Here is a 13,355-nt window from a genome sequence, read left to right on the forward strand (position 1 = left end):
CCCATCTCAGTCACCCGAATTGAGAACAATGAAAACCATTATGTGAAAGGTATTTAGAAACCTAGGAAATAAACACTCAATCAATTTAAGGAAGGGTTAAATACCTAGACACCCCTCGAACTATTCATGTTTGTCTCGCTCACTCCTTCATAGAATTTTGCCTACGGCTAGACTCCCTCATTAAAGTTTTTATTTGGAGGATCTAACTCCGTTGGATGGAAAAAATGAAAAGACCAAAATACCCTCAAGTTCTTCCTTCCCCTTCCTGTACACAGAGAGAGAAGGAGAAAATTGAGAACTGATCGACGACAAACTCGACCGTATTGATTGAGGACGAACTCGACGGCAACAATCACAACACGAAAATCACAAAATCAAAAACCCATCCACTACGAAATCACAAACCCCAATCACAAAATCACAAACCCAATAAAATCACAAACACTACGAAAATATCTCAATACATAATCACAACTCACGATTACATCGGCGTAGACGAGGTTGGAAACGACGAAGGATGACAGAATCGAAGGCTGGAGGAGGACGGATTCAAAGTCGTAGGCCGCAGAATGTTGTCAGATATTACATCGACGGAGGACGGCCAAGTGGGTTTGTGCGTTTTGGGTTTGGAATTGGAAAACCCAACTGGGTTTGTGTGTGCGTGAGTGTTACACACACAAAAAGTGAGAGAGGAGCTCCACAAATCAAAGTTTAGCCACCATCTACTTGCCAAGAATTAAGAAATTTCCCAAATTCAATGACAAATTTACTGAAAAAAAAGAACTTTTAAGACAATGGCAAATTTCCCAAATTGAATATTTTAAAAGCTCTAGACCTGACGAGTGACGACCAGTACACGCGCCTAACGAAGGCCGCGCGTGCAGTTACTCTGGTGGTCGAACGGCGAACAGGAAGGGTGCTCCGGGATCGTCTTTGACAGAGGATCACGTTTCTGTGCTTAGATCAAAAGCTAGAAACTAACTACGTAATCTCCACTGATTTGTAACCTTCAGCTGTACGACGATAATTTCACTCGAAGAGCTTCATCCACTCTTGTTTCAGCTTTGTCCTTGATTGCTGTTGTTGGTTGACTCTATATAGACTAATTTCCCCCGCGCTGCCCCCCCCTCGTGTTATTCAAGTGGGGCCCCTCGTTCGTCGCCGGTTCCAGGGTTTCGCCATGTAAAAGACCCGGTTCATATCACGTAATTAAATCTCCGTTTATTTGGCTAGGTATTGGGACTAAAGGTGAGCCGGTGAGTTTCTTCGATCCAGAGTTTAAATTGGAATTGTGTGATGATTTAGAGGTGATGAGCTGGAGGGAGAGGGAGTGGAGGATGGTGAGGGAGGAGCTGTCAGCGAGGAGGTTGGAAGGGTGGGGCAAATATTAGGGGCAATGTAGGAACATTTTATTATTTTTGTAATAATTTTTTCCAAAATTTTAACATTTATAGACAGAATCCTAACGGAAAGGGTGTATATGACAAAAAAAACTTTGCTCAGGGGGCTAGCCGTAGGCAAAATTCTATGAAGGAGTGAGCGAGACAAACAGAAATAGTTCCAGAGGTGTTCCGGTATTTAACCCTTTAAAGAATTAAAAACTATTTCATTGATATCATGAAAAGAGTTCTTGAACACATAATCCCATTTGAATAAAAATCCTAATCTCTCTATACAAAAGAACAAGGTTACTTGATGTGAGGCTTCATCCTCCCCCGAGATAAGGGGTTTAGCCGGCCATGGAGAAGAATAACGCACTTGAATATAATGAACACATGAAGAACACAAAGTTTCTCTCTTAGATTTGCTCTTGCCTCCCTCTAGCTCGCTAAACAAAAGTTAGGAACCCTAAAACAATGTTGAAGATGTATTTATACCCTAAGGCCTCAAAGTTACATTTAAAACTCGCAGAATATATTATTGTTCTGAGACCGCCCAGGCGAAAATTTAGAGAGTTGGATTTCTACAGGTGGGCAAAGCCATCCGGACGGGAATGAAAGCCGTCCCAACGGGATTTTCAGCATTCTCTCCCCTGCTTCCAGGCCACTCCTGCAGCTTCCTACTTTGTGTTTGTGCGTCCAAAGCACTCCCACTTCACACATTTAAGCCTTAGCACCCTCCAAGGCCTCAAACATTACTAAACAACTAAAAACATCAAATAACAACACAAACGGACTAATAACGCATGAATAATTAGGGAGACTAATTAGGTGCTTTTCGGCACCTATCACCGTCATATCTAATTTGTTTCAACTTCGCATAGCTTTTGGTGCATTACATAAGTCAGGCCTTTCACCAAACCCCACAGCTCAGCTTTCTTGACTATAGATAGATGCTGGCAAGAAATGTGATTCTGGATAGAGTGCTTACTCATGTATCAAATGTGCATATTCGTATTCACATGTAATGTTCACATCAAGTTTTTTTTTTGTTGGTGAATTTTGGTGAATGTAGGTGACTCGATTTAGGTGTGGTGGATTTGCCATTGCCCTGCGCCTGAACCACACAATGAGTGATGGAGCTGGTCTGGTCCAATTCCTCAGTGCAATCACCGTTCGCCCAAGGGAAAGAAGTCACTGCACCTTCTGTGTCACCTGTGTGGCAAAGGGAGCTCCTATCCGCAAGACATCCTCCCCGAATTACATGCCTTCACCACGAATACGAAGAAGTGCTCGACACCAATAACGATGATGCCAACTCAACCTCGATCCAAAAACCTTTCTTCTTTGGTCCCAAGGCGATCAGAGCTATTCGAAACCATCTCCCCCCACATGCAAGTGCCACCACATTTGAGGTCTTGACCGCGTGCTTGTGGAGGTGTCGCACTCGTGCACTCGTGCTAGACCCCAACAACACCGTCAGAGTTTCGTGCCTTGTCAATGGTCGCAGCTTGCCTGGCCTGATTGTGCCTCACGGGTACTACGGCTACGTTATTACCTATCCTAGGAAGGTATGTTCCTCTCTAAATGACCGCTGAGTATTTCAGATTGGTGGCGGATCTTATGGTGATTAAAGGGCGGCCTTTGTATACTGTGGCGGGAAACTTTATGGTTTCTGACTTAAGACGTCTTGGCATTGACACAGTGGATTTTGGGTGGGGGAAACCAGTGTATGGCGGCTCCACCAGGTCATTTCCTTTGATAAGCTTCTATATGAATTTCAAAGATGGAATTGTGGTTCCAATATGCTTGCTAGAGCCAGTCATGGAAAGGTTTAAGGAGGAGTTGAAGAAAATGACTAAAGGGCCTTTCGATGGTTCAATTGATCACAGGCCCCCTAAGATCACATCCATGCTTATAAACTGATAAGAGTAAAGCAAATCTGCAACGATGAATATAGTAAGCATTTATGGAGTATCATATGAAGGACTGGGATGAATTTCGTCGGAAGAATTTTGTTGATCTAGCATTTTTTAGATTCACCCTAAAAAGGGATGGTTCTGTGGTGAAGGCCTAAGATTTAGAATGTGCTCTCTCCTAAGATCTCAGATTCAACTTCTATTGTCTCAATTCTTGAGATCACTTGAAACGGTTGTGGAATGAGCTGCATGGATTAATCCGAGGTGTATGCAATTTGGCTCCGGGCACTCTGTTATCCAAAAATATATGTACTTTAAGATCTATAGTATATTAGTGTGTCCCTTATAAACAGAGAAAAAGCATACACAAACTATGCAGAATATGTTGTTGTAGTGTGGGCTTTATCATTTTAATTTTTCAATAACAAGCTAAAAAATCCTCGTTGTCATTGTATAGCGTATAGCTAGGTGAGTTAACGCAAACATTTTTTGTTATTCTTTGTTTCATTATTTTTGTCGTTTTTTTCTGAATTTTTGTTGAATTCGCATTTTATTTTTTGGTATGTTCCTTTCCACTGGAATACACGGTGGAGTTAGTAAAAATGGCAAAGCCCCAAATAACCGCCGAGTATTTTAGATCGGTTGCGGATCTTATAGTGATTAAAGGGGTCTAAGATCCAGTCCAGTTTTAATAGTGTCTAGTCCGGTCCAGTTTTGGGCCGTTGCGGTTCCCTCCCGGGCCCACAATCATTTATTTTCTATAGCTCGTCGAGTATATCATCCACGCAAAAAATTAGCATGATCAAACATCGATTGGTACATGAACGAAATATATTTGTACAAGAAAATGCAATGACCAAAAATAAAATGAAACTCATAATTGCCCCCTTTTTTTTTTTCCTTGTACAAATATATTTGGTTAATGTATCTCTACTGATGTTTGATCATGTTAATTTTTTCGTGGATGACGTATTCGACGAGCTCTAAATAAACGATTCCAATCGTTGTTATCGGCCCCGGCCAAAAACTAGATCGAAATGTACACTATTAAAACTGGCAATAATGACCTGACCTTAACCCCAACATTTTAGGGAATCATCCAAGAACAGTTGGCAGGCCTTGGAATCAATTTTATTGAAGGAGCCAGGAAGCAACCAGTAACGGAACCAGGGAACCCGAGTCCCTGCAGTGAGCAAAAAAGACTGTAATATGCAGCCCCACAAAACGACGCCGTTTTGTGGGCAACTTGCACACCACACGCGGACAAGGCAGCGGATGAGAAAAACTAATGGCGTGGAAAATTATTCAGTGCTTTGGCCTCCCTAAAAACAGTTGTTCCAAATCCTTACAAGCCCATAGAATGCACTTCACCATCGGAAATCACTCCATTTGCCCTTCTCCGCTCGCCGCCGGCGACTGTAATCCATCCCCAGCGCCACCATCCTCACCCAACCGGACTCTCTCTCTCCTTCCCATGCCAACATCACTCCTCTACCACAGCTTTATGTGTTCCCAAATTCCCTTCCCCTCCGTTCGGTGATAAAATAGAATGTTGGGTTTGTTCGCCTTGGGATTCCTAAATCAAATCGAAAATGAAACAGAAAAAACATAATCAACAGATCAAGAAACCCACTCCCTGGGATCCAGAAATGAAGTCAAAACCAAATAAAACCAAATTGAATGACGACGAGACTTTCGCAACGCAGGTTGGGTGAGGACTATGGCACTGAGGATGGATTATAGTCACTGGCAGCAAAGCAAAGAAGGGGATATGGATGATTTTTGCTGGTGAAGTGCAGAGGAGAGAAGAGGAGAATTTGATTTAAGAGTCAGGATTCAATTTGGTCAGCCGAAGCACTGAATAATTTTCCACGCCATCACGTTTTCCTCATCCGCTGCCTTGTGCGTGTGTGGAGTGTAAGTTGCCCCCAAAACGACGTCGTTTTGGGGGGATGCAGATTACGGTCCTTTCTGCTCACTGCAGGGACTCGGGTTCCACCAGTAACCACTACTGGGATGGGGGCCGAAAATTATGTGGGCATTCTCTCTCCCTTTCCGGGTCCCACAAATAGAAGAACTCAAGACTACAAAGGGGTCGTGGACCAATCAAACCGAGCACTTAACCAAATTATCTTATTTTTTTAGCAAAAGTTTATCTTTCCAATCCATTTACTTTCTCAAGTATCTCAGATTTTTACCTTTTTCGCACCCTTTACATTCAATTGTAAACGTCATTATCTTTCCGACATAACTTTTTTCTTTTGTTCTCTGTTTTTTCACATGGTTGAAAAATATTATTGAAGTTCACTTCGTTTTGACAAACCACGAATCACTTTGTGATCTCGCCCAAATCATACCGTGTCAAGAAACTTTATTGTTTCTGATCATGTAAGGCGTATTGGCTTCAACATAGTGGATTTTGGGTGGGGGAAATCGGTTTATGGCGGCACCGCCAGGGTGTTTCCTATTGCTAGCTTTTATATGAGTTTCAAAGATGGGACTTTGGTTCCAATATGCTTGCCACAACCAGTCATCGAAAGGTTTGAGGAGGAATTGAAGAAAATGACCGAGGAGCCTTCGCATGTTTCGTTTGATCACAGGGATCACATCCATGCTCTAAATTGAGAATTTAAAGGAAATTGATATTCACTCTTCTTTTTAATTAAAAAAAATATATACACACTTTTTAACACTAAAAAATAAAAAAGAGAGTGGATAATTAAAAAAGGGAGTAAGAATATCAATTCCCGATTAAAATTTGCAACAATGAATTTAGTAGTCATTGATTGCGTACCATATGAAGGACAGGAATGAATTTTATCAGAAGGATTTTGTTGACTAGGGTGGCAACAATTTTTAGATCTAATCCTAAGGGATGGCTCGGTGGCGAAGGCCAAAGACTTAGAATGTACTCTCTCCTAAGGTCTTAGGTTCAACTCCTCTTGTCACGACCCTGACCCGCCCCTTGAGGTCTTAATCATGACAAATGCCAGTGATTTCTCACTAAGGCCAAATCACAAATCACAAATCAAATATCATCTAAGCAAGCGATAATCAAAAAGGACTAAACATAACAGCGAAAGCAAAAGTTAACTTTTATCGATAACAAACCAAAGTCTTACATAGGTTTACAAACCAAAAGAATAAACCTCTCAGAGCTGTGCTTACTTACAAATTTACAAACTAAACAAATCATACACAAAGCTAAGTGACCAAGAAGCATAACTTCCTTTTCCAAATATACAACGCATCTCAAAAGTAAACACTCTGCCACACTACGCGTCACTTCCTGAAAGGTGGAAAAGAAAATACATAAGCCAAAGCTCATGTGAATGATTAATATTTAACTTGCATGCCTTCCATGGACAATGCAAAATAATTTGATAATTTTTCAAAACAAAGAACTCAAAACCATAAGCCAAATATAATGCACATTCCGCTATTCAAAATTCAAAAGCTATCGGGCGTCCCCAGTAGTGGATAAGCCACACATCTACGCATTATCCCAAAACACATACCAACCTCAAACACCCTTGCTAGCCATTAAGCCGTCCCCTAGCAAGACCGGACGTTGGAAATGCCATTAAATAGATTCGCAAATATTTCACAAATAAGTCCACCTTCCATTGCTATTCCATGGAGTACACAATTCATAAAATTTGTTCAAATAAGTTCGTTAAAGAAAACAAGTTCAAAATCATGTAATTCAGGTATTAAATCACTCACTTCGATCCACGTGACGACTCGAACTTCCTAGAACATTCAATCAAATGGAAACATGTTTAGACAATACTCAATGATTCTATTTATGCTCAATACAATGCCCTAAAAGTGTTTAAGTTCAATTCCCTTTCATCTTAAACCCAAAAATATTGAAACCAACGCCAAAAGTTGCACAACTACAAGCCCTACGCTCAGTAAAAATCCCAAGTTCAAAAACGAGAGGAGATTAACCCAACAATTAAAGGAAAAACAGTTTCGCAACCATTTTCGCCCTGGTCGACCAACCCTACTTTAGAAATTCACCAAAAATTGTATACTTAACCAAATTACTTGATTCCAATGCCAATCTCTTCTTAACTTAAATATGCAGCTCCTGTAAAAGACCCAAAGCTACCCAAAATGTTCATCATGCCCAGAAAATTAAAAGAAGACAGCCACGCACAGATTCGCACATCCAGGAAACAGCCGGTATTCAAAAATTCATAACTAATTGTGTGATTATCCGTTTTTCATGATCTTGGTACCGAAATCTTCGTATTGAAACGTACTTTAACTGTTATGAAGACACCAAAAATTGATTCCTAACAGAAGGGCCCCCAAAGGACAGATTACCGAAACCCACGAAATTTTTAGCATACACTAGATTTATTCAAGACTCAAAATAGATGAACAAACTTGATTCTTGTACATCAAACTAACACTTAAACATGTAAAGAAGGCAGGAGATCCCTACCTTGAAGGTTGAAATTAAAATCCCAAGAATCTCCAGGTAAAACCTCTCCCGAAAACACCTCCTCCGAGCTTTCCAACGCGATCAAAGGCTAGAACTCGACTCTAGGAGAAGAATACTCCAAGATCCCTTGGTTAATTTGAGATTTGGGGAAGAAATTTGATGAGAGAGAGAGAGAGAGAGAGAGAGAGAGAGAGGGGGAGAGAAGCCGTGGGAGAGATGAGAGAGTGGCGTGGGTGTGTGTTGTGTCTGGCCCGGAAAAGAAAAGAAATATAGGTGGGGGAAAATTATCCCCTACACACACCTTCACTTATACACCCATGAATATTACACTTGCATTCCGAACTTCTAAATTCTAGCACATTCGACATCCGAACTCATTCTCCATTTTATATCACAACTCATGCCTTCATAAAACATAAAGAATTATGAAAATAAAATACGGGTTTCTACACCTCTTACCTCAACTCTTTAAGTCACTTGATACGGTTGTGGAAATGGCTTTATAAATTAGTCTGATGTGCATGCAAATTGGCTCTGAACTGTATTATCCAAAAGTATATGTATTTTATAATTTGTAGAATAACCCTCTATAAATGGAGAAAATTCATACCCAAACTTTGTAGAATATGTGGTTGTATTGTGGACTTCTCATTTTAAATTTAAGTAAATTCATACATCATTCACTCTTATCCACCCATATCAACTACTCAAACCAAGCATAAGCTAATCCTCTCTCTTAGCCAATCTCCCTTGTAACATATCCACCTCTTATTGCTATTGTGTAGGATTTCTTAGGAAACCCTAGCCCCAAGAACTCATGTCAAACCACTCATGTCAAACTGTAGAAGAAAATAATACCAAATGCATACCTGTCGCCATGGAAGATGAAAACCTTAATGCGTGGTTGTGTGTCTTCCGCCTCCAAAACCATTCTCTTTTCTTGACGTTATGTCTCACACAAAGATAGGGAAGTATGAGAGAGAAGTTAGGGTTTGGCGTGAAGACATTGACCACATATTTATAAACCCCGATTCTATCATAGCCCATCATAATAGATGGAATCATAATGGGCCGTTTCAATTGGTATCTACATATAAAATAAGCCCGTACCACTTAATGCACGTGATACGACCCAAATACGTACTAATAGAGACGTGTCCATTATACGGTCCCATTAATTGAACGATCACAACTTAATAGGTACTCCGTAATACCGATATCACTTAAGCCTTATTCGACAACATACAATTAATGTTTAATTTTATGATCTACGTAAGCCCAACAACAGAAAATTGCTAACAATCTCCCACTTGGGCCACATAGTCATTCTGATATTAGACATTGTATACTTTAAGAGCTTAAAATTTTGTTGTCGAAATATATGAGTTGTCACGCCCTCATTTTTAAACATAAATAAATATAGCTTTTCCATAATTAAAACCTTATCCTCTCTGTACTGTACACTCAAGAAATACCATGCATACATCCTTTCAACATTCAACTTCAAGAATTACAGCCCAAATATCCACAAGCTCTGAAAGAGAGACGAAGACATAATTAAAACCTTATCCTCTCTGTACTGTACACTCAAGATATACCATGCATACATCCTTTCAACATTCAACTTCAAGAATTACAGCCCAAATATCCACAAGCTCTGAAAGAGAGACGAAGACAAGTTCTGAAAGAGAGACGAAGACGAGAGTTTATTGTTTACAAACATATCGAGTCAAAAGGGTGTATAAATAAAATTACACTTAACCTTCAAAACATAATTAAACGAATTGATAAAGAAACTTTTCTCTTATATGCCTTCAAGGACATCCGGCAATGCACCCCGGCACTCCACGCTACACACCTTGGTTGATACCTGAAAATGGAAGGGTTGAGCTACACTAGCCCAGTAGAATTTTTTTTGTTAAAGCTATTACTTCCCTTAATTTGAAAATCTTACGTGTGTCAACCTTTACACCCCGACACACACGTCCGGCTTTACTTAAGAAATCTCAGATTGTCAGTACCAAACTCAATACATGTTATCACATTTCCATTTTAGTGACTTAGGGATAACTCTAAATTCTGTAGTCAACCAATTAACCTCTCTTACCCCACTTTGCTAACCTTACTCGCATCTAAGTCATCACACTACACACAAGGAGGTGAAATATAATGTGCACAAGAACATTTCAGACAAAACCTCAATGTGTCCTCGAAGAACTCACATGTCCATCTAATTTAATCTTTTCAAACTTAAGTTTTATCGTGTCCTCCATCGTACCCTCTTTTATTCTTTCTTTTTTTTGCTTTGTCTCGTCGTAAACATAGATGAGTTATCCACATACACGCATGCGCATACCATTCATTCAAATCTTTGATTTATCATGATAAAATTAAAATACAAATACCAATGTAACTCCTCCACAATAAATATTATTACATCTACGGTATCTAACATGTCTTCTTACCAAACAAATTACCACGCCAACTTCAATACATCAAGCCACTTTAATTTAGGAAGTCTATAAGAAAAGAGGAAAGCAAACATCGACACATCAAACCATCCAAGATACCAATTCAAATTAAAAGTTATAGTTTCTCACATGAGTGCTCCATTCTTTCTAAACTCCACATTTTAAAATCAAAATATCAATACTCACCACATTCTGTATTAGCACCCCTTGCGTTACAATGAAATCATCTATTCGTTCGATCTCTGCGTTTCCACCTTAGCGTTGCAATAATTTCCACATCTCAATTTCTCAATTACATCCATTTAATCTCATTAATCAAACAGCCTTATAATCAAACACATACTCCCCTTTAAATCCGATACTAAACAAAAATGAGATACCCCGTTTCCGTTTAGTTACGTATTTCGATTTCATTTTCCGAGTGTTTGGAACCCCATGTGCCTCATTTTCGGCATATCCGTAGCTTTCATTCCGGCATCTCACCCTATGGTAGATCCGTGGCTTTCATTCTGGCATCACATCTTATGGTGGATCCGTGGCTTTCATTCCAACATCTCACCCTATGGTGGATCTGTGGCTTTCATTCCGGCATCTCACCTTATGGTGGATCCATGGCTTTCTTATTACCATTCAATTGTTCTCAGTTATGATTTCCATTTAATCTTATGCTAAACAAGAACCCACCACGTATCGCTACTTGTTCATTCCTAATCACATTTCATCATCCAAGATCCATCGGCCTTATCATGTCACCCAATACGGTAAAGGTACTCATTACAACCCTTAAGTGAAATCGTGTCATAAGTTCTCATTTCTAAATAAACCAAGTCCTTCAAGTCCAATAACTAAGGCACCAAGTGTCAAACGTACAACTATGTCCACATGCTCATGAACCAAGTATTCAAACCAAATATAATCATCCAAAACTTCAAGAAGAATTCTCTAATTCAATCACATCTCAAGAATCATGATCTAGAATCCACTTAGACCTTTATAAAATTATCATCAAGTCACAATAGGTTACGAAGTAAGAAAGTAAAAGTGTGTTCAACCCATCAAGTGTACGTACAAGAACGAGTTTTTTTCTTTTCCTCCTAGGCATTTTGTCAAACAAGTTATAGGTATATAACAATTTCCCATGTATAAAATGGTCTTATCTATCCAAACTTACTATCCTCCAATACAAGTCCAACATACTAACCAGCAGATATCCAAGGACATGCTCTAAGTTATATTTCTTTAACACTAATCCTCAAAGAATTAAGAACCGCAAATTTGTAGGTTAAGAATAGACACATAGCACAACAATCACTCCAAAATTTACAGCAATACAACCTCATTAGGTCACTCAATCCATCCCACAAACTCAAACCACCTCCTGCGAATACATAGTTCCAGCAGTATCGCACACATTTGTAAAATTCACCAAAACTAGAATAAACATAAAAAGGACCTGAGATTTCGTAGAACTCATAAGTACACATCAAAGTTCATCTCTGAAATTTTTCCCGAATTTTTACTAGTAAGAGAACCAAGTCAAATTCACACACAAACTCAGAATTCAGGTGCAGCAAATCCAATTTTCCCGCAGCGCAGTCAGTGTACGGAAGTTCACTAAAAATCGTATACTCATTGTTTTTCAATGATTCCAAAGCCAAAACATCACCAAATTAACAATCTTTAAGACTTGTAAGTACCCATAACCGATAAACTTGTTTAACTATATCGAACTTAATAAAAACGCAGCTCTACAAGCTGTTCACATTTTCAGAGTTTTCTATAGCAGTAAAATCAAATTTCTACTTCGAAATTTCACAAACTCATGTTTATAATCCATTTATTCATCAACTAACGTGTATCTAATTCATCTATTCATCCTCCAACATGTATCACTTTAGGGTTTCTTCATACTAAGAGGAAAACATCATAAATCATGAATTTCTGTGTGAATCTCACTATAATTTCCCATATTTAAGCATTTAGCAAGAAACCTACCTCCAATCCAAGCCCTAGGATGAGAGAGAAATTCGAAGGTACTCCAATGGTGGTTTTTTTTTTTTGGATGGATTTGAAGTTCTTGTCGCGTAGAACAACTTTTCTTCTTGTCTTTTTGAGAGATTCACCAGCCTTGATCTTCGATTTGGGGTTGAAGCATGTGGGTTTTGTATGGAGCTAGAGAGAGAGAGCGTGAGAGACGAGAGAGAAACAAAAGAATGGGGAAAAATGTTCTCCTGCTCCATCTAGATTTTTATGTAGACAGGTTAAATTGCATTTCACACCCCTCAACCACTGAAACACTTTATCAACTCCCATCACTAATATTCAACTTCACTTTGACCCCAGAATATTATCCCCATTAAAAGGCTTAATCACATACAAAAGTTAAAAAGTTTGATAATTTAAATGACGGGTCTCTACATGAGTGTCATTTCAAAATAATCTGGTCCACTGAAAACACAAATATAGGATCATGGCGGCCTTTGCCATATCTAAAATCTAACCGAGATTAGGCAAATTGGAGTTATTACTTGTTTCTAGAATAAAGGAAAGCCAAACCTTATATTTCCTTTAATAATGTCACTAGAGGCTCTGATACCACTTGTAGGATTTTTTTAAGAAACCCTAACCCTAAGAACTCATGTCAAACCGTTGAAGAAAATAATAACGAATGTGCACCTGTGTTTACATCCTAAAATATGTCACCCAATGAGAAAACTATATGTGGCACCAAACAGTGTATAATCCAATCAAAACACATTATAATTAGGCCTGAGATACAGACAATCGAAGGGTTTAATGACGATATTATTTTAGTACTATACGGTATCGTTTAGATTGAAAACGATCACGTTTAGTCAACAAATAATAGATCTTAAGACGATGATTAAGAGTAACCGTTAATTAACTCCTAAAACCATCAAACGGTGTCATTAAGGACCTTTTCATAAGAGAAATCAGTTATGTTTGTATCAAATCATTTGAATAATCCATATTGAAGCACTAATCCATGTTACGTAAAAACAGGAATCCACTACCTAGAAATTAACCACGATCTGCATCAACGAACGTGGAAGAAGAAAAGTTTTTTTAGAAGACCAAGTCAAGCAACCGTTCGAAGCCTTTTGGAACC

General features: G+C 39.0%; 1 protein-coding gene and 2 long non-coding RNA genes across 3 annotated transcripts; 1 reads left to right on the forward strand and 2 right to left on the reverse strand.

Annotated features, from left to right (window-relative positions):
* The first annotated feature begins 2,458 nt into the window (after window positions 1-2,458).
* On the forward strand, window positions 2,459-3,141 carry LOC131306945 (alcohol acyltransferase 16-like). Its single transcript, XM_058333376.1, has 2 exons — window positions 2,459-2,950; window positions 3,085-3,141. Exons 1-2 carry the CDS (start codon window positions 2,516-2,518, stop codon window positions 3,139-3,141), a joined length of 492 nt encoding a protein of 163 aa, XP_058189359.1. The 5' UTR covers window positions 2,459-2,515.
* Window positions 3,142-6,377: 3,236 nt separating this feature from the next.
* LOC131308582 (uncharacterized) lies at window positions 6,378-7,978 on the reverse strand. Its single transcript, XR_009194489.1, has 3 exons — window positions 7,755-7,978; window positions 7,025-7,051; window positions 6,378-6,587 (listed from the first exon to the last, which is right to left on the reverse strand). It is a non-coding gene; the product is annotated as an uncharacterized LOC131308582 (long non-coding RNA).
* A 1,371-nt stretch (window positions 7,979-9,349) lies between these two features.
* On the reverse strand, window positions 9,350-12,450 carry LOC131308581 (uncharacterized). The gene is made up of 2 exons (XR_009194488.1): window positions 12,221-12,450; window positions 9,350-9,624 (listed from the first exon to the last, which is right to left on the reverse strand). It is a non-coding gene; the product is annotated as an uncharacterized LOC131308581 (long non-coding RNA).
* Between the last annotated feature and the right edge of the window lie 905 nt (window positions 12,451-13,355).

The sequence above is a fragment of the Rhododendron vialii genome, chromosome 11a (assembly GCF_030253575.1).
Source record: "Rhododendron vialii isolate Sample 1 chromosome 11a, ASM3025357v1".
Classification (NCBI taxonomy): Eukaryota; Viridiplantae; Streptophyta; class Magnoliopsida; order Ericales; family Ericaceae; genus Rhododendron; species Rhododendron vialii.

Excerpts from the sequence above, each read along its gene's own strand:
- LOC131306945 (XM_058333376.1), top strand. The coding sequence starts at position 2,516 with ATGGAGCTGGTCTGGTCCAATTCCTCAGTGCAATCACCGTTCGCCCAA. Across the intron at positions 2,951-3,084 it reads TTATTACCTATCCTAGGAAG|TGGATTTTGGGTGGGGGAAA; the intron begins GTATGTTCCTCT and ends GCATTGACACAG.